Source organism: Pinus tabuliformis, chromosome 2_1 (assembly GCF_031772625.1).
Source record: "Pinus tabuliformis cultivar Carrire ecotype Pingquan chromosome 2_1, CPIR1, whole genome shotgun sequence".
In the NCBI taxonomy this organism is placed as follows: Eukaryota; Viridiplantae; Streptophyta; class Pinopsida; order Pinales; family Pinaceae; genus Pinus; species Pinus tabuliformis.
In genome coordinates, this window is record NC_142299.1 from 619762505 (window position 1) to 619782769 (window position 20265).

At 38.7% G+C, this 20265-nt stretch overlaps 1 protein-coding gene across 1 annotated transcript in view; it reads left to right on the top strand.

The window, feature by feature from the left end:
- Positions 1 to 17197: 17197 nt before the first annotated feature.
- The window catches only part of ASHR2 (ASH1-related protein 2), a 54671-nt gene continuing 51603 nt past the window's right edge, over positions 17198 to 20265 (top strand). The window contains exon 1 of the mRNA XM_089403076.1: positions 17198 to 18085. Coding sequence (XP_089259202.1) covers positions 17343 to 18085 — 743 coding nt within the window. The 5' untranslated portion in view covers positions 17198 to 17342. The remainder of the gene's footprint in view (positions 18086 to 20265) is intronic.

Below are 20265 nucleotides of genomic sequence, written 5' to 3' on the forward strand. Positions count from 1 at the left end.
AGCCCTCAGTCTCTCCCATTACCCAACGAAAACAGAGCACAAAGTAGCTGTTGGATCTCCAAATGGGCTTGGAGACTCAAGACATAACTAGAGCAGAAATTCATAGGAAGCAAGAACACCAAATCAACACCCTCCGAACATTTAGAGAAGAGGAAGAATATTTTAGGCTCAAGTCACACAATCTCTGGCTTGCGTCTTGAGACAAAAATATAGCCTTCTTCCACAAGAAAATTCGAACCGGCCTCTCCAACAACCACATTTCCGAGATCACCTCCCCAGATGGCACTATTCTTAAAGGCACAACTCTGATAAAAGAGGCGGCAACCTCTCATTTTAAGTAGTTGTTCAAAGAAGAAGGCGCGGAGGATGATGAGGAAGCTCACGACTTCCTCAAGCACGTTCCAAGGATGGTTAACGAGGAGGACAATGCAACTCTCCTGAAGCCATTCATTGAAGAAGAAATTAGCAATGTCATATGGAAGATGGAACCAGACAAAGCCCCAGGACCTAATGGATTCTCGATACACTTCTATAGACTCTGCTAGGACATCATCTAAGTTGATTTGTACTGAATGATCAAAGGATTCCTACAAAAATCCAAAGTGGGAGGAAGCACAAACTCCACCTTCCTAGCCCTAATTCCCAAAGAAGCCAACCTGGAGACATTCGACAGATTCAGACCAATCTCGCTTTGCAATGCATCCTACAAAATACTCACCAAGTTACTTGCTAATAGAATAAAGCCTCTGCTGGACAAACTCATCTCTTCCAATCAAGGAGAGTTTGTCAAAGGCAGTCACATCCTAGACAATGTGATACTGGTGCAAGAAATCATCCATTCTAGCCATCAACGCAAAGAGAAAGGTATGCTCATCAAACTAGGCATGGTGAACACCTTCGATAGAGTAAGACACTCATTCCTTCTCCAAGTTCTTTCTGCATTTGGTTTCAGCTTTGAATTTGTAAAAATGATTAAAGCATGCATTGGAGAACCTTGGGTTACCCCTCTAGTAAATGGTAGGCCGACAAACTACTTCAAAGCTTCAAGGGGAATGAGGCAAGGCTGCCCTCTGTCCCCCTTCCTGTATATTCTGATTGCAAACTCTTTAAGCCAAAAGCTCATAGATGAGAAGCTCAACAGGACTCTTCCTGGCATTAGGGTGATACCTGGAACAAACCCAATCAATCATGCCTTGTTCGTCGATGACTCTATCCTTATGGGAGGAGCCTCCATTAAAATAGCAAGAGCCTTCAGTGGAGTAATCCAAAGCTTCTGCAGAGTCTCCGGAGCTATGGTCAACAATAGAAAAAGTGCAGTGTACGACTAGGCGGTAGACCAGCAATCTATACTCAGGATTGCCCAAGCCCTGGGCTTCACCGGATATGCCTCTTAGGAAAAATTCAAGTATCTTGGCCTGCCTTTAACCTTGGGTTCCACTAAGGCCCCTCATTGGATGGAAATTATCAACAAAATTAAGGCTAAAATGACTGCTTGGGGCGGACAGTGGCTTACCTCAGCCGGGAAGCTCACTCTGGTCAAGTCAGTTCTCTCATCCCTTCCTATCTACTAGGCTTCTTTCCTTTTGGCTCCAAAAATGATCACCGAACAATTAGCAAAGTTGATTCAAATTTTTCTATGGCAAGGAGGAAAGGGGAACAAAAAAAATTCCATTTAGTAAGCTGGGATATAGTGAAAAGACCAATATTTGAAGGTGGACTTCAGGTAAGAGATCTTGTGTTGGCCAATCTGGCGATGGGAGGGAACATCCTCTGGAAAATCTTCTCAAACCATGGAAACCCTGTAAGTCAAGTTCTAATTAAAAAATATCTGCACAGACTCTCAATAAAGAATATGGAAGAAGGAGCTTCCCAGAAAGGAACCACGTTGTGGAAGTTGTGCAGCCAAGGCTGGAAATTCTTCAAAGAACAACTCTACAAAATTTTAGGAAACGGGAAAAGAATTAAGCTGTGGGATGACAAGATCATGGGACTCCATCCCCTAACTCTTGCTCCGGAAATAGCAGATTTTCGTAACTGGCTCATCCAAAAAGGTATCCACAAACTTGCAAACATATGTAGATGGGATTCAGCAGGGAACTAGAGTAACTGGGCCCTCCACTGCCACCTTGATTGGATGCTCCCTCAACTCCATCAATTATTAGCTAAAATCACTAGTCTAGCTCCTGTGCATCTCCATTCGAGGGACAAGTGGGGTTGGGGGAAGTCCGGAGTCTACTCAGCTTGGCTGGGTTTTGTAGCCCTACAAGAACAACAACATCAGATCCATACTACAAAGCTTTGGTAGCATGTTTGGGACCCATTTGGTCTCCCAAAAATCAACTTCTTCTGCTAGATTCTCATGCATAGAAGGACCCTCACTGGAGACAACTTAGAGAAAAGAGGAATCATGGGTCCACATAGATGCCCTCTCTGCTACAAGGATCAGGAAACTACTGATCACCTGTTTATAGATTGCCCCTTTTCTCAAGCGATCTGGTTGCAAGCAATTATGGGACTCAACGACCAAATCCCTCAACAGTCTTCAGTTGTTAGTCTTTTCGCAACTTGGAAAGAACGCTATCCTCACTCCTTGAATAGCAACTCAACATGGACTAAAACCTAGAACGCAATACCAAAATATATGTGTTGGGAAATCTGGTTGGCTAGGGATGAATCCGTCTTCAACAACAGACTTCAATCCACCAACAGAGTGGTTTCCAAGGCCAAAGCTTTGCTGCTGGAAACTTTTGAAAATAGACTACATAAGCCAGACAACTCCCTTTTGCCTGAAGAGCTCAACTAGCTAGGTGAATCCCTAAGATGGGCCAGCATCAAGAAGAACACATCCTTGTCTAGACATAATAAAGAGTGGCGTCTCTAGATCTCTGAGGCAGAATTTAGAAAATGGTGGAAAAATCAGGGCAAAGTCACGGTTTTCTTCGACGGAGCCTCCAAAGGAAACCCGGGGATATCAAGGGCAGGAGGAACAATTTACTCCACAGATGGACAAAAATAATACAACTTCAGTTGGGGCCTTGGTCAAAGCACCAACAACCAGGCCGAGATCCTCAGACTACTCAAAGCATGTCAGTTGGCCCAGAGGAACAAAGGGGAAAACCTTCAAATCTTCGGGGATTTTGAAATCCTGATTAAAATCCTTAACACGGGCGACCAACTCAATAGCTCTGCTCTAAACAAGACCCTTGAAAGAATAAGAAAGATGGCTCAAAACTTCACATCCTGCTCATTCTACCATGTCCTGCGAGCTCTGAACAAGGAAGCTGATATAATGGCTAACAAAGGATGTCTTCTAGCTCAAGGTATGCTGGTAAAGAATGATGAAGAACCTGAAAGGCACCCAATTCCTTAACAGACAAGGAGAGCTGATCAAGGACAGAATTCCGCAGAACAAAGGTTGGCATAGACAGACTTTCATTGTCGAGAAAGAGTGGGCCACTCCTCGACAGGCTATAGGTTTTCACATGGGCCAACAATTTTTGGGTGTTTTAATAGGGTGTAGAATTGTATTCAATCAGAGGATGGTTTTGAAGGATGTGATGCGTAGGATCTAGGCGGGGGATGATCCGATGGTCATCGCGCGCTAGAAAAGGTGGGGTGTTAAAGTCGCGGGGAGTGGTAAGCGGTTTACATCACACCACTTCTGGCTGCTGGGCAGTATTTCATGAATCAGACACGATGTACCTTAGGGCCCGACGCGTGGCTGGTCAAAACCGCCCATATCACGCGCTCCTGTGGTGTTAAGGGTCGAACAGCGAGGGACGCGATAAGCATCGGATCTGGGCGGGGGAAGATCTGACGGTTATCATGCGTTGTACATGGCGGGGTATTATCCTTGTTGTGGGGTCGGGTACGGAGGTGGGATCAGGTTAAGGATCGGACAACGAGGGACGCGACAAGCGTCAGATCTGGGCGGGGTTGATCTGACGGTCATCGCGCTTTGCAAAAGGAGGGGTGTTAACTACGCTGGGAGTGGTAAGCGGTTTTCATCGCACCGCTCTTGGCTGCTGGGCAGTTTTCTACGAAACAGACGCAATGCCACTTAGTGGCTAACACATGGCAGGACAAAACTGCCCATATCGCGCGCTCCTGAGGTGTTAAGGGCCGGACAGAGAGGGACACGATAAGCATCGGATCTAGACAGAGGAAGATCTGACGGTAATCACGAGCTGAACATGGTTGGGTTTTAACCTTGAAGTGGGGTCAAGTTCGAATGAGAGCCTTAGTATATCAAAGGTGGGGGCATGTTATATATTAATACAGTTTAATATATGCGGGTTTTGTATAATTGGACCGTGGATTAAAGTTTATTCGAGAATTAGCCTAACCCAGGAAAGTACCAAAGCAATAAAAAAAGAAAAGAAAGAGGAAATGTAAGATAGGACTCTAAGACGCCAAAAGCATAGCAAGGATCTCTCAGCCATGCCATATGCGTAAAAGCAACAACTATTCTCTGTTACAAGAGCCAAAATATGAGGACTCTATAAAACCAGAATTCTCTTAATTGACTGTAATCAAGGTTGTTTGGCATGCCCAACCTCTTCTTATAAATAAAATTCAACCATTTATGTTTAAAAAAAAAACATATCAGGCCTAAGGCCACGACTCATACTTTGTTCTATCTTGAAGTATTAGGCTAGTCTGGGCTCACTTTTATATTCTTTAGCTTTAAAGTTACAATATCATCTTATTTGGAATCTTCATGCAAATAAATGAAGCTAAAACGTACCCTATGTGATTTGTCTCAGACTTTTATTTAAACCTAATAGTCAATAGTACAATTCTTCTTTCTCGCTTTCACATTTACAGATACACTATAGTCTAATTACATTCAAGAATAAATGTCTTTTACAGGTTTAACCATAAAGTCTCTATACAATAAATGGATTACATAATTTGTTCAGATATTTGTTCTATAACCCACATTGTTCTATGCTTACATGAAGTACCTTAACAATTTCAATAAATATAACTCTATTTTTCATTTGCTTTCATTTAGAAGTTTAGAAAACTTACAAAATATAACAATAAAACTGCTACTCCAGCTTTTAATAATAAAACACATGAACAACTACTAAAAATACAAGTTACTTGGTACGTCGACTTGTCAATGTAATGTCACTAATTTTTGGATTGCCCTGTGGTGAGCTTAGGAGGGATTTCCATAGCTCATATTAGTCAGGTCATGGGAGTATGATTATATTATTGGTGGGCCCAGAGAGTTTTGAGGATTTTTTTTGGGGGCCGACTGGGATTGCCTGCAATATTCCATCATCAGGATCAGTTCCACATATTTCTATCTTGGTTCTGATGCATTCTAACGATTTCTGTAAAACATAGTTATTAATGGGCATGTTTTAATTAATTATGTTTAAGATGTTGTTTCAAGATGCTTACTTGGAGAACACCTTAGTGTAATAGTTCGTTGGAATCAAGGCGAAAATATTTGAAGGGCAAGATGATGAAAGGGGCTTTGGGTGGCCAGTGTGACCATGGAGGCGAGTTAAGCATTTTCTGGGATTAAAAGTGACTTTAATTAGTTAATAAAAGTCACTATATTAACTAAAGGAGGGAAAAGTGCCTTTATTAGTTAATTGGGGAAAAAAATAAAATGGTGGAAAATGAGTTATAAAAAGGGAAATGAGGTGGGGTCCTCCTTATTCTAGTTTTTGGCATTTGAGAAAATTGATTTTTGGAGAGCTCTTGGAGAAGAGTCTATGGTTTGAGAAACCCTAAGTTTGGTTGCTAGTTTCGGTGTTGAAACCATACATCCTAGCTAGTTTGGAGAGAGAAATCACTTATATTTCACCATTGTGCTTCAACAAAGAAGAAGTTTGTGGAAGATAATGGAGGTAATGGTTTTATCAATTGATTTTATCTTCTAATATGAATGTTTCTATCTCATTTTTGGAGACTGGTAAAACCCATGAAGATAACAATCTCCCAAGCTTAGTTTCAAGACAAAGTTCTGCAAATACTAACGATTAGAATCAGTCAACCAAAGAGGACCGAGTTTCTCTTGCAAGAAGGAGTTCAGAGTTCTAAGTTCATGAGGCTGGATTTTCTCTCCCCAAAGGCATTGAGCATTGTTATCACTCCATAAAACTCTCCTAGGTTGCAGCTCGGAGATGCCTGGTAACATATAATCTTCAATATTGTTCTCAGAACTATTGGAACGAATGATGGTTTGGATCAAGTTAGATAACCATTTCAGCTCTGTTCTCACTCAAGACATGCATGAACACTCTCACCAATACAAGGCTTTAGACCACTAATGCTCAATAAGTTATAAATTCAATGGATAGATGGAGAATACTGATTATACTAGCAGATTCCATACATAAACATAAATGAATGGCTAGCTACAGGCAACAAAAGAGAATACTGACTGTACTGGCAGATGCATATATGACCACACATGAATGGCTAGCTACAGGCAATAAAGAAGCTTGCAAATCTAATTCATCAAAGCAGAGATAAGATGACAGTTATCTGGCCTTAGACATAAAAGAAAACATGAACAAACTTTTCAAGTGCAAGCATAGAACAACAAAGAGAATGGACATTGAACATATAATGGCAAAAGAAGCTTATATTGCTAGAATGAAGATGAGAAGCTTGAAGGAATAGAGGAGGAATAATCTCCAGAAGTTGAACCCCTATTACATCTTACTTTCAGCTATTTATAACCTATTTACAATGATGCTGAGCCTTCTGAGGCTTCAGAGGTCTTGATATATCCCTCTGTCTTGTTAACTATTTGATTTCCTCAATCGGCAAGCATGGCTCGGAGGTTTTCCTCTTTTCACAGAGGAATAACCGCATTCAGATATTTTGGGTAGTTGTCACGCTGTCTGGGAGCTCTCTCATGCCAGAGATGCTCCACAATCATTATGTTTGTTCTAGTTGTGTCGTGTTGGGGCTCCACGATTGCTTTGGGTTGATTTGGTTGTGTTGCGTTGTCTGAGCTCCATGATCTTTCTGTTTCGGGCTGCAGCGTGAGCACAACCCTTCCAATGATTTAACAATGCATGCTTTTGTTATAGCAGAATAGCGCTGCCCTATGGTGGACCTTTGTTGAAAACAATGTATATTTCTGTTTTAAACAGAAAACACAACCATTACTGATAAATCCTGCCTTCTCTGTGTATTTTGGACTTCATAAGTCCTAAAATGTGGTTTAATTATCCCTCAGGTCCGCCCTTGTCGCCATCACAAGTCGCATTTAGCCTGGCCTGTGTATTTCCCGTATATAATGAAATATGCGAAACACTAAAAAAATGCATGAAAGAATGCTTTGGCGGACTTCAACTATCATACATTCCACTTCCCGGACCCTTTCCGATCCGGGGCTCATCGCAATCGCACTAACCAATGCTCCCTTCGTATTTTCGTTATACAACGAAAATATATGAAATACATTAAAAATGGGCCTTCCGCGGATTTGAAAATATAACCATTTTGCTTCACGAAACCCTTTCGGGTCCGGGTTATATCGCATCGGCGCTGTCCCCCGTTCCCTTTGGATTTCGTTATACAACGAAAATACATGAAAAACACTTTAAAATGGCTTTGGTGCGGACTTCAAAAGTTATCAAATATCACATATAATTACGTCGGGTTCAGCCCATCGGGTCGCACACATGCCTATGCCTAGGCCCCGCCCGTGGTATATTTCTAATGCGACATAGCGATGTGATAAATCGCAATCACTAATCGCTCAACGCCCGGGCCTTAATATAACATAAAATATGTTCTCCACTGTCGCGACCCGCCGATCCGATCATCAGCGATCACTGATCAGCGGTGTCATGTGCCCGCCTTTAGACTGTCCCTTATGCTCGATCGATTGCAATTAGCCGCCTAGATCTGTGTTGTTGATCGGCTAGATCTAACGGCGGTTATTCATCCCTTTGTTTAAGCCTGTTTTTGTGGGTTTTTCATGGTTTTTTAACATTTTTGCCTCCCGATAGTGTATTTCCGCCCTTCCAAGGGCTCTCCTCTCTTGCTTGTTTCGATCTTGGGATGATCTTAAGCACTTTTGAAGATTCGAAGAGCATTTTTGGATCCATTTGCATGATTTTAAGCAAACTTTTGAGACTTTGGGAGTATTTTGGATCCATTTTTGGGCCAAACACCAACAAAGCTAACACTGGCTCCCTCTGGGGATTAAAGCCTCCCTGTGAGGTTTCAAGAACTACATATCAATTCCTTTCCTATAAAAAACAAGATCAAACCTTCCTCCTAGTGTTGTATTGGGCATGGAGTCTATTTAGCATGAAATAAAAACTCGAAAACAACATATTTTCAATACCAAGGCTTGAAAGCCTTAACTAAAATAAAGTTCAAAGAACAACCCATTGAATGGGCCATCAAAAACATCTCCTCCTTCCTTTGATGCATTCTTTTTGAGAAAACAGTCACCAAACTGAAAATTGACCCTTTTTACCTTTCTATGAAAGGTTTCTTTCTCTTGGTCAATGTGTATATCAACTAATTCATCAAAGACTTGCAAAAGCCTATTGATTTGATCCTCTACTTCAAAAACTTTCCAACATTTGATATTATCAGGCAGAGATGGTCTATATTTCACCTCCTCTTTGTATGGTTTCAGCCTTGGATGTTTTGATTGGGAGGTTTTGTACACCTGTTGAATAATAAGGCCTGATTCATACTTTGTTGTGTTATTTGTGACCGAAAAAGTTAATATGAAATATGAATCAATGCATTCTTATGTGGGGGACACAAGGACTTCACCTGTTCCTGCATCTTCCTCAGAGCAAGCCCCATCAAAGAACATGTCCCAAATCTGTGGATCTTCTTCCTCTGTGATCTAGCAAACTGGTTTCTTAAGTTGCGTAGAGGCCAACTGATAAGGTTTGGTAATGTCAAGACCAAGCTTATCCATGACAGCCTTGGGCATTGAATTATGGTTGGCTCCAGTGTCTAGAGGGCAATCATGAAGGATTTCATCATGAATAGACAGAGAAACATAGAATGATGGGGAGCTGTCTTCACAATTTACAATCATTGGGCTGAGAAAAACAACTGGTTGATCATTTTGTAGATTTATATAGTCAATGGAGGCTTGGATGGTTTTAGGCTCAAGACCCTCAAGGATAGATTTCTTGAAGGACTCATTCTTCACTGGCTCAATCAGAGGCATAGGTATTCTTGGCTTCTGGATTTCTGATTGAAAACTGAAAGAAGAAGGGGACTTTTCAAGGCCTATTACCTCTATGGCTCGAGCTTTGAGGATGATAGGATCAATTGCTAGTTGCTTCTGCTTATTAGCTTACTGTTCTGCAGGGACAACAACTTTATGAACAGGATTTTCATTGACATTATTCATCATAGACCTTAGATTATATTGGTGCTGATCTACAGTTTGTAGAATAGCTTCACCATCCCATTCTTGGCTGATCTAGCCATTGAATAATGACTTCTCATAGGCAGCTTTGGTTAAAAAAGTGGCGTTGCCTTTGTCTTCCATACAATGGATCTCATCATCTTCTTCAAACTGCTCTTCTTCCATGACTACATTTTGAAAATGGGTCTTCACCCTTTGGTCTTCATTGGCATCTTTGTTTCTTTGCAAAATCTGCAACTGCTCATTTGCTCTTCTATATGGATTTTGATTTGGAGGAGCAAAGGTATTAGGAACCCTTCCTTTCCCAAAATGATGCTCAACCTTTAATTTGGAAACTTCAGAGGCTAATGACTCTATCATCTTGGCCATTTTATTGATCTTGGGATCTGAAGATGATGAAGTTTCGCCCCTTTGTCTCCTTCTATCAGCATTACCTTTGAGCTTTTCTGCAGCCATGATGTTTGATTCTACTTCCAGGGTTGCATCTTGCATATCAGCCAAAGAAGTACATCGCCTCTCCCTCAACAGTAAACAGAAGTCAGAATCAAAGGCACTGGCATAGATGAGTCTAGAAGAGGTAGTGGTGGGTTTCACTTCAGCTGGTATCTTGTTGTACATGCAGTTAAATCGCTTATTAAAATCAAACAACAACTTACCATTTTCCCTTTGTAAGTTCCCAAACTCAATGTGGTAGTAAAGGAGATCCTTCTTATCCCCCCAATGCTTTAGGAATGCATCATCTAAGGCCTCAATATCTGCTTTAGATGTTGGGGTCAGTTCCCTGAACCATTTTCTAGCCTCTCCATCTAGGCTTTGGACAAAGACTCATCCAGACATCATCTTCACTAATGTCCAGGTTATCAGCATAACTATAAAATGACTCAAGATGTTCTTCAGCTGAAACACCTTCAATCTCAGTGAACTCAGGCATATACTTATGATATTCTCCAGTAGGCATGGCATTCAAAGGAATGGGCAATATTAGAGGTCCATACCTAGCAGCTATGATTTTTTCCATTTTGGTAGGTGCTTGTGGACCTGCATAGTTGTGGTGGCTAAAAGAGTATTGGCAGTCTGAATGATAGAGAGTTGAGGAGTGATTGATAGGACTGAAGGAGTATGATGGATAGGAGGTGAGGTTTCCTTTGGGCATACAACAAAAGGAAAACCTAAAGAATAAGGAGATTTATGAATCTCTAAGAGTTTTTCTTCGCTGCTAGTATTAGAAGCTATACTCTCAACATATATTTGTTATGTTACAGGCCTTTCTTGAAGAGATATAGGAGACTGTTTAGGTTTACTTGAACCTGATGCTCCTTTCTGCAATACCTTTCTTTCATTGATGATCTTTTCAGGATTAGGTACTAGGTCAACTTGTGACTTCTGACGATTTCTCCGAGTATGCCTCACAAACTAAGCCAAAACTATGAAGTGGAGTCGCCAAGAGGTTCGACTTCCAGTAGAGTCGCCAGATATATTATTACAACCAAAAATGTGCCCAGACTTTGTCTATCATCAAAGCTGGATCTGTGTCGTTTCCTACGGAAGCCGAGCTTCAGTTTCGTTTCCCCAACAAAGATGCCAATTATGTTATCACTCCAGGAAACTCTCTTAGGTTGCAGCTCGAAGATGCCTGGTAACATATAATCTGCAATATTGTTCTCAGAACTATTGGAATGAATGATGGTTTGGATCAAGTCAGATAACCATTTCAGCTCTATTCTCACTCAAGACATGCATGAACACTCTCACTAATACAAGGCTTTAGACCACTAATGCTCAATAAGTTATAAATTCAATGGATAGATGGAGAATACAGACTATACCAGCAGATCGCATACATAAACATAAATGAATGGCTAGCTACAGGCAGCAAAAGAGAACACTGATTGTACTGGTAGATGCATATATGACCACATATTAATGGCTAGCTACAGGGAGTAAAGAAGCTTTCAAATCTAATTCATCAAAGCAAAGATAAGATTATAGTTATCTGGCCTTAGACACAAAAGAAAACATGAACAAACTGTTCAAGTGCAAGCATAGAACAACAAAGAGAATAGACATTGAAAATATAATGGCAAAAGAAGCTTATATTACTAGAATGATGATGAGAATCTTGAAGGAACAGAGGAGGAATAATCTCCAGAAGTTGAACCCCTATTACATCTTACTTTCAGCTATTTATAGCCTGTTTACAATGATGTTGAGCCTTCTGAGGCTTTAGAGGTCTTGATTTATCCCTTTGCCTTGTTAACTGTTTGATTCCCTCGATCGGCAAGCATGGCTCGGAGGTTTTCCTCTTTTGACAGAGGAATAACCGCATTCAAATATTTTGGGTAGTTGCTGCGCTGTCTAGGAGCTCTCTCATGCCAGAGATGCTCTACGATCATTCTTTTTGTTCTGGCTGTGTCGTGCTGGGGCTCCACGATTGCTTTGGGTTGATTCGGTTGTGTTGCACTGTTTGAGCTCCCTGATCTTTCTGTTTCGCGCTACAGTGTGTTGTCACCCTTCCAATGATTTAACAATGCATGCTTCTGTTATATCAGAACAACGTTGCCCTATGGTGGACCTCTGTTGCAAACAATTTATATTTCTGTTTTAAACAGAAAACACATCCATCACTGATAAATTGTTGCCTTCTCTGTGTATTTTGGACTTCACAAGTCCTAAAATGTGGTTTAATTATCCCTTAAGTCCGCCCTCATCGCCATCGCAAGTCGCATTTGGCTTGGTCTGTGTATTTGCTGTATATAATGAAATATGCGAAACAATGAAAAAATGTGGACTTCAACTATCATACATTCCACAAAAGGGTCCGGGGCTCATCACAATTGCACTAGCCAGTGCTCCCTTCGTATTTTCATTATACAACGAAAATATATGAAATACATTAAAAATGGGCCTTCCATAGATTTGAAAATATATCCATTTTGCTTCTCGAAACCCTTTCGGGTTCGGGTTATATCGCATCAGCACTGTCCCCTGTTCCCTTTGTATTTCGTTATACAACGAAAATACATGAAAAACGCTTTAAAATGGCTTTGGCGCAGACTTCAAAAGTTATCAAATATTGCATAATTATTATAATTACGTTGGGTCCGGCCCATCAGGTCGCACACATGCCTGCGCCTAGGCCTCGCCCGTGGTATATTGTCGATGCGACATAGCAATGCGATAAATCGCAATCACTAATTGCTCAACGCCCGGGCCTTGATATAACATAACATATGTTCTCCACCGCCGCGACTGCCGATGCGACCCACCGATCTAATCATCAGCGATTGTTGATCGGCGATGTCATGTGCCCACCTTTAGAATGTCCCTTCTGCTCGGCCGATTGCGATTAGCCACCTAGATCTGAGCCATTGATCGGCTAGATCTAACGACGGCTATTCATCCCTCTGTTTAAGCCTGCATTTGTGGGTTTTTCATGGTTTTTTAAGCATTTTTGCCTCCCGATATTGTATTTCCACCCTTCCAAGGGCTCTCCTCTCTTGCTTGTTTCGATCTTGGGATGATCTTAATTACTTTTGAAGATTCAAAGAGCATCTTTGGATCCCTTTGCATGATTTTAAGCAAACTTTGGAGACTTAGGGAGTATTTTGGATCCATTTTTGGGCCAAACTCCAATAAAGCTAACAAGCATCATTGCAGTTTAGTGGGTCAAAGCTTCTAGTTAAAAAAGGGGGTCATTTTCCTTCCACATATACTAGTTGAATTCCTCACTTGTTGGGTTGAAATTTCAGAGAAAGGGATTGAGATTCTTTGCTCATTTTGTTGGACAAGTTGCCTATGGGTCAAAGTTCATAGTCTCGCTAGCTGTGGTTCCATTCTGTGATTGGCTAAGAGGCAATGCTGAAGAAATAGAGTTTGAGGATGAGTTGATCTTTCTAAGGGTGCCAAGAGTTTTATCATTTTTTGAGCAAATGTTGGTTAGACATGTACCATCAATTTTTAAGTGCAATTACAAATCTAGAAGTGTCATACATGTGATTTATGATTGTTGTAAATTAAATTCTAAGGCTAATATAAATATGAAACATGATAAACACCTAGAACCATACTCCCTTCAGTGTTTAATGGTATTATCATTATTTTTCAACGATATGTGTGTTCCTCTTTTTAATGCAAACTGCATATAAGCTATATTAGGGAGTTATTACCTTATGAATTTGGCATTGTAAAGTCTACTATCTTTTGGGGCTTCAAATATACATTCCAGCAGTGTGTTGTGTGTGCTTCCTGTGGCTAAGTTTTGATGTCTTTTGTGGTCAAGTTACTGGTCAAGAGGACTATATATTAGTTGGTACGTAGGGACTAATATTTGTTGTAAAAGGGGTCGATTTCATGGCCATATTGGACTGAATCTCATGAAGACAAGACTAGTGTAATTAGATAACAAAAGATTGATATTTTGAAGGTTACCTCACTATAAATTACACTAGGTTACTTTGTTTCCCTATGTCTTGTAATCTCTGTTGTTAAATGGAGACATGATTGTATGTTTCAATATTTATTGGTGATGCCAAAAATACTCTTGTAAAGTGTGCATTTCTAAGTTCAATATAATTATTATATTGATATTTAAGATAATTTTGGAACATTCCTCCAACAATGTGTTTGTGTATTTGATATAAGCTACAAAACATGCACCTACAACCATTAGTAAGTAAACTGTTTGACGAAAGGTGCTATTGAAAACTCATTCAGAACTCAGAGGTTTGAAGGGAAAATTTTGAGATATCTCGGGAGGGTATCTTATAGTCAATTTGTTCTGGAAAATGATACTGGACCTGCAATTCTCTTCCCAACCTTGACTCCTCCTCTTGGATGAACCCCCCTGAACTCTAGTGGATTGCAAGCCAACATAAATTTTGTCCCTCTACTTTCTGTCCACTATACCTCCTCACACTAGCTCCACACTACGTGAGTCTAATTGCAATATATGACAAAAAGGACCATTTTTCCAAGATTCTTTTAGAAATTAGTAATTTCCTCCTCCTTATCCATTAGGTAGTAGGTAGTTACTTGCTCATTAATGAGCTCCACTCTCCCTAACTTCCTAAGACAACCTCCTGTTTTTCTAGGTAAGTTGTTGATCAATTTAATATTCCATGATTAATAATCTAATCCTCAGATTAGATGCCGAGGTCTTATATCATTAAGGATAAATAAATCCAAGTACTAGCTTGTAGTCCATAATTTCTCTTTAGCCATTTACAACCTCATAAATATTTTCCAAGTTTTATTTATTAATGAATTAATAAAACATATTTACATAAAGTAATTATCAGTAACTAAATACTGATAACCGGTTCCATTCAAGTCTTAAAGTAACATCATCAAGAAACTTGACATATATAATATTTATAAACAAAATCTAAGTTAGGGGATATCACATTTGTATTATATTTCATTCTTAACCACATATTAAGATTTAGTTTAACATTTTTATAAACAATAACAAGAGTGAAAAATCCAGCGTAACTCTCATTCATATTTAAAATGGCAAAAACCCCAACTTTATTAAGATTAGCTCACTAAATTGGTGAAATTGGTGTGTTTCTAACACCCTCACAAGGAATTAGGTCTCCCTGATGATGATACAACTTATGATTGTTTTTGTTTTTGTTTGTTTATTTGTTATTTCTTTTTTGGTATTAAGAGAATGGGTAGATTTGCCATCTGTCACCGAGGAGGCTCGAGGTCGAGTCACATGGATTACGCCTATACTCATGATCCTAACACTATCACCCATAAGCCACACTAAGTAGGTTAACCAAATTTCAAACCAAGGCAGGGCCCCAATATTGGTAAGCAAACACTTTTCAGTGCTAGACACCCATCATTTAGCCTAACCTAATGGGTTATTAAATTGAAGAACATGGGGGTGGGATTTGATCCACTTATGTGTGCAAGGGTCACAATATCATTTAATATAATCTCTCTAGGAGCAAACACACATTTGACCACTCACAACTTATAATCATTGTGTGCATATGCGTGTGAAAGTAGCAATGGTTGGGTGCAAGTTCTAGATGAATTGGATGGAACATATACCCCACCCTATGGTTTACCAATAAAAATAACTCATAAACTTCTTATTGTATAAAATTGATTTTTTTTATACAAAAAATAAAATAATTAATTTATATATTAAAGAAATTATATACATAAAATTTAATACTCAACTTTTCAAGTACAAATGCATGCACATTTGTCACACAAACACAGAGAATGGAGAAGATACATCATTCACAAAAACGATAAAAATAACTCATAAACTTCTTATCGTATAAAATTGATATTTTTATAAAAAACTAAAATCATGATTATATCTATAATTTTTTTTTTATATACATAGAGTTTAATACTCAAATAAAAATAATTCGAATTTTCAACCACACATGCATACACATCCATGACACAAACTCAAAGAAGGAAAAAGATAAATATAAAAATGATTATATACATACAATGATTTCTATACATAGAGTGTAATACTCAATAAAAATAATTCAACTACATACACATCCTTACACAAACACGTACACATGGATACACATAGATCACACAAATATAAAAAAGGGAAAAGATGCACATCCTTCACACAAACATAAAGAAGGGAGAAGATACACATCCATCACACAAACATAAAGAAGGAGAAGATACACATCGGTTTGACAAACATAAAGAAGGGATGAGATACACATCCCAAGGGAGAAGATACACATCCTTCACACAAACATAAAGAAGGGATAAGATACACATCTTCACACAAACATAATGAATGAAGAAAATACACAACACAAACATAAAAAATGAAGAAAATACACATCCGTTACACAAACATAAAGAAGGAAAGAGATACACATAAGCAAGGAGAAGATTTCAAAGATAGAAAAATATCACACAAATATAAATTCAATTACATACACATCCATCACACAAATAAGTACACATACATACACATCCATCACATAATCGAATAAATACACATACATACACATCCGTCACATAATCAAATAAATACAAATCCCATTACACAAACATGAGAAAAACATAAAGAAAGAAAGAAATACACATAGGCAATGAGGAGATTTCAAAAATACACATGTCACACAAACATAAATTCAACTACATACACATCCATCATACAAATAAATACACATACATACACATCCATCCATAATCAAATAAATACACATACATACAAAATACACATCCCATCACACAAACACGAACAAAGGGAGAAGATACATATTTGTTACACCAACCCGAACCTAAGATATATACATTATAAACTCATGTGCATTAACATTTTATGAGAATCATGACATATAAGAGATCTTATAACGATGAATCTCCAATCAATGTGGGCTATATATATACGGATTAATTTAATTTTGACCTAGACCTAATAACCAATTTTAAAAGAAGAGTAAACAAATATCTATCGCCATAGAAACAATTCAAAAAGGAGTCGTCTACGGAGATGGAGGAATTGCCCAGACGGCAATCTAACCAAAAAAATTCAAAATTTTTGTAGACGCAGTATTTGAATCATATTTTAACGGTGGAAATAGATTCAGCATCATCAAAAACTTCTAAAACACCTAAAATTATGAAATTTAACAATTTTTACTTATATTTAAAAAATCCTTGCTATATTTTGAAAACCAAAATTTCCCTAACTTTTTGGGAAAAAAAAAAACATAATCGTTAAAACACCGCATTCAAAAATACGCGGATTGAACCCACAATCAACCATCCGTACATGACACGAATGAAAGCTTTAATATCCATATGGCACAAAGAAGAAAGAGCTTACACGATCAGTGAAGAGACATTGAACATCTATAACCATTACAACTCTTCAAAAACGCGCACAATGAACACTCACCGAAGTACTCTTCAGAGTTTTGGGCAGTATCTCGACTGATCAATTATCATGGAAACAGCAACGGCAAAGGCGCCGCCACTGGTGAGAGTTCAGGAGATTGAAGGCAGAGGCAGAGCTCTCGTTGCAACTCATCCCTTAAAAGCAGGTCAGGTACTCCTGCAAGAAACCCCACTTCTCCTATACTCTCAGTCCAATCCCATAAATCCAAATACAAACCCAAATACGAATCCCAACAACCCAAACACAAAAACACCTGTTACATTCTGTGCCCATTGCTTTAGGGCATTGCCTTCTTCATCCTCCCCATCCAGTTATCCTTCATGCCCATCATGCATTCAACCTCTCCTCTTCTGCACTTTTGATTGCTATTCGAAGGCTCAGGCCTCCTCACACACGCAATGGGTATGCAAATCATTGAGCATTCTTGACTCCCATTCAATAGACCCTGAAACCCAAACACAGGCCCGATTTCTAGTTGCAGCTTACAATTTGGCCATAGTTTCTCCAGCTAGTTTTCAACTCCTGCTGCTTCTGCAAGGGGATGGGATTGTTGATTCACAGGCTCACATGTTGCATTCATTTATGGTGAGTGTTATGGCATTCTGGCCTGTACAAGGACAGCTGCCCGGATTTTCTCCCGAACTAACTGCCTCCCTGCTGGCCAAGGATAAGCATAATGCATTTGGACTGATGGCACCTGTCCAGCAACATGGGGAGAGACAGGTCAGAGCATATGCAATATATGCACAGGCTTCCTTCTTCAACCATGATTGCCTTCCAAATGCCTGCAGGTAGTCTCTCCATCTATTGTTTTTCTTATTGCTTTTTAGATATTCAAATCTTAAAGCTATACCCAACGTGGACTCAGCAAAAGGCCAGACCAAAGTGAATGAATCGATTAGCTAGCGACTTGTCCAGATATTTTGATAGATATTTTGATTTTTAGGGTTCTTACTATTCGTCTGGTGTTTATGATTTTTAAAACAATACACCGACAAGAAGTTTGCGGCAGGGACTTTATTGCTAATTATGGCCCCATGTGATTTCAACTGCCTTTAATGTTATTGCATGTTCAAGTGGCAGTTTTGATTTCTGTAGTTTGGCAATTTTGATAGAATGGGTCTATTAGGAGACTCCACAAACCCGTCGATCAAAATTCTGAATCGATAAGTTTGCAGTTTTAGCTGGGCGAGATTGCACAGGGTTGGGTTTGGAATCTAGGCTAAACAATACCGTAGAAAAAATCCAGATAAATGAAAAAAAAAACAGTACGAAAGGAGGCGTTTTAGTTAATGCTTAGCGCACTCCAGGGTACTTAACTCTAGCTTGTGGTGGTTGTTACACAGCCCCTTTTTTATTATTATAAAATGCTTAGAAAGTGATTTATCCAAAAAAAAGTTTGAATAAGAATCAAATGATGGCATTTTTTTCAATAATAAAAGTTTGGGTAGAATGTGCTTTTCTTTTGAAGGTGGATAATATGACTGGTGGAGTTACAAACCTTAAATATAATGTGTAAGAAACTGAAGCTACAAAGGAAATGACTTGTGCATTGTTTTGTTTGGATTACATGAGAGGGTCTGGTCACTGATGTTTCTTGCTTTTGCTGCTTACTCATCTGAGCCACTTGTCTGGCAATCATCCTCTGGCTCATCATGTTGCGTCTGCTTGTGGGAATCCTCACCACTGGACATTTTGGAGCTTGCTCCTGGAATCCAATAAATGGGCACCTTTACACATCATTGTTTGTTTCTGTTTTTAATAGCACGGAAAAACTGTTTTTGGTTAGCATGATTGATTTTCTTTTAGGGTGTGCAAATAAAAATAAGTTTTCTCAGTCTCTGAATTTCAGTAAGTTTATTATGTCAAGGTCAGTCATTGTAAAACCTTTTTTTCATCTGTCATCAGTGGAAATTTTTCTCAAGGTTTATTTTTAAACGGTAGCCTTTTAAAATGGATTTTCCTCATCAGTCTCTGATTTTCAAGGCTTGGGGTTGGAAGTTTGGTTCTTGTTGTTTTAAAATTCACTGGTTTCATTCTTTTCAGGGGAGACTTTGGAGAGGAAATTGGTGCTAATTAAGATTGTGTTTGAGATAGAATGGGGTTGTTTGGAGCTAGATTTGTTATTTATTTCATCTTGCTAAAGTTTCAAGTGTTTAGTTGTTTCAATCTATTAAGGCTATATGGGATAAAAACATAGTGTCAGATTGAGGTAACATTAGGAGAAGTTTGAGGTCTAAAATGGGCTTCCTAAGGAAAATAATAAAACAATAGTAAAAATAATAAAATGAGAGTGATGCATTTTGAAAGGAAAAAAATATAATTTTTTTTTTTTTTTTTTTTAATAGTATGTTCGATTTATCTCCTTACAGGTTTACTCAACTTTCAAGTGTGGGAATTCATTGGATGTAAAATTAGATTCCACATCCGACAAGTTCCCACATTTGAAGTTTGAGTAAACCTATAAGGAGATAAATCGAAAATATGATATTAAAAGTAGTTTTTTTCTCTCTTTTAAAAATTCATAACTCTTATTTTTATTATATTTACTATTATTTTATTATTTTCCTTAGGAGGCCCATTTTAGACCTTAAAATTCTCCTAATGCTACCTCACCCCTTGAGGATGACATTATCATCTTGAATCCTATTGGTTCGACATTATCATCTTGAATCCTATTGGTTCTTGTTAGTACATTTTTCATTTTGAGGTCTATTTTTGTCCTTAAAATTCCACTAATGTTTGGTTATTTTGTGGTAGAATTAGCCTTAAGGTGTGTTGGGTGTTAAATTTCCATGAAACTCTGCAACTACTTAATGAATTACCGAAAGCTGAAACCAAATTTACTTTTGCCAAGATATAGGGTTTCTTAACAAATTAGAAGCAACAAAATAAAACACCAGATAATAGAACACATGCACACAAATTGACACACTTGTTTTCTCAGGAAACTCAATAGGGAAAACCTGCT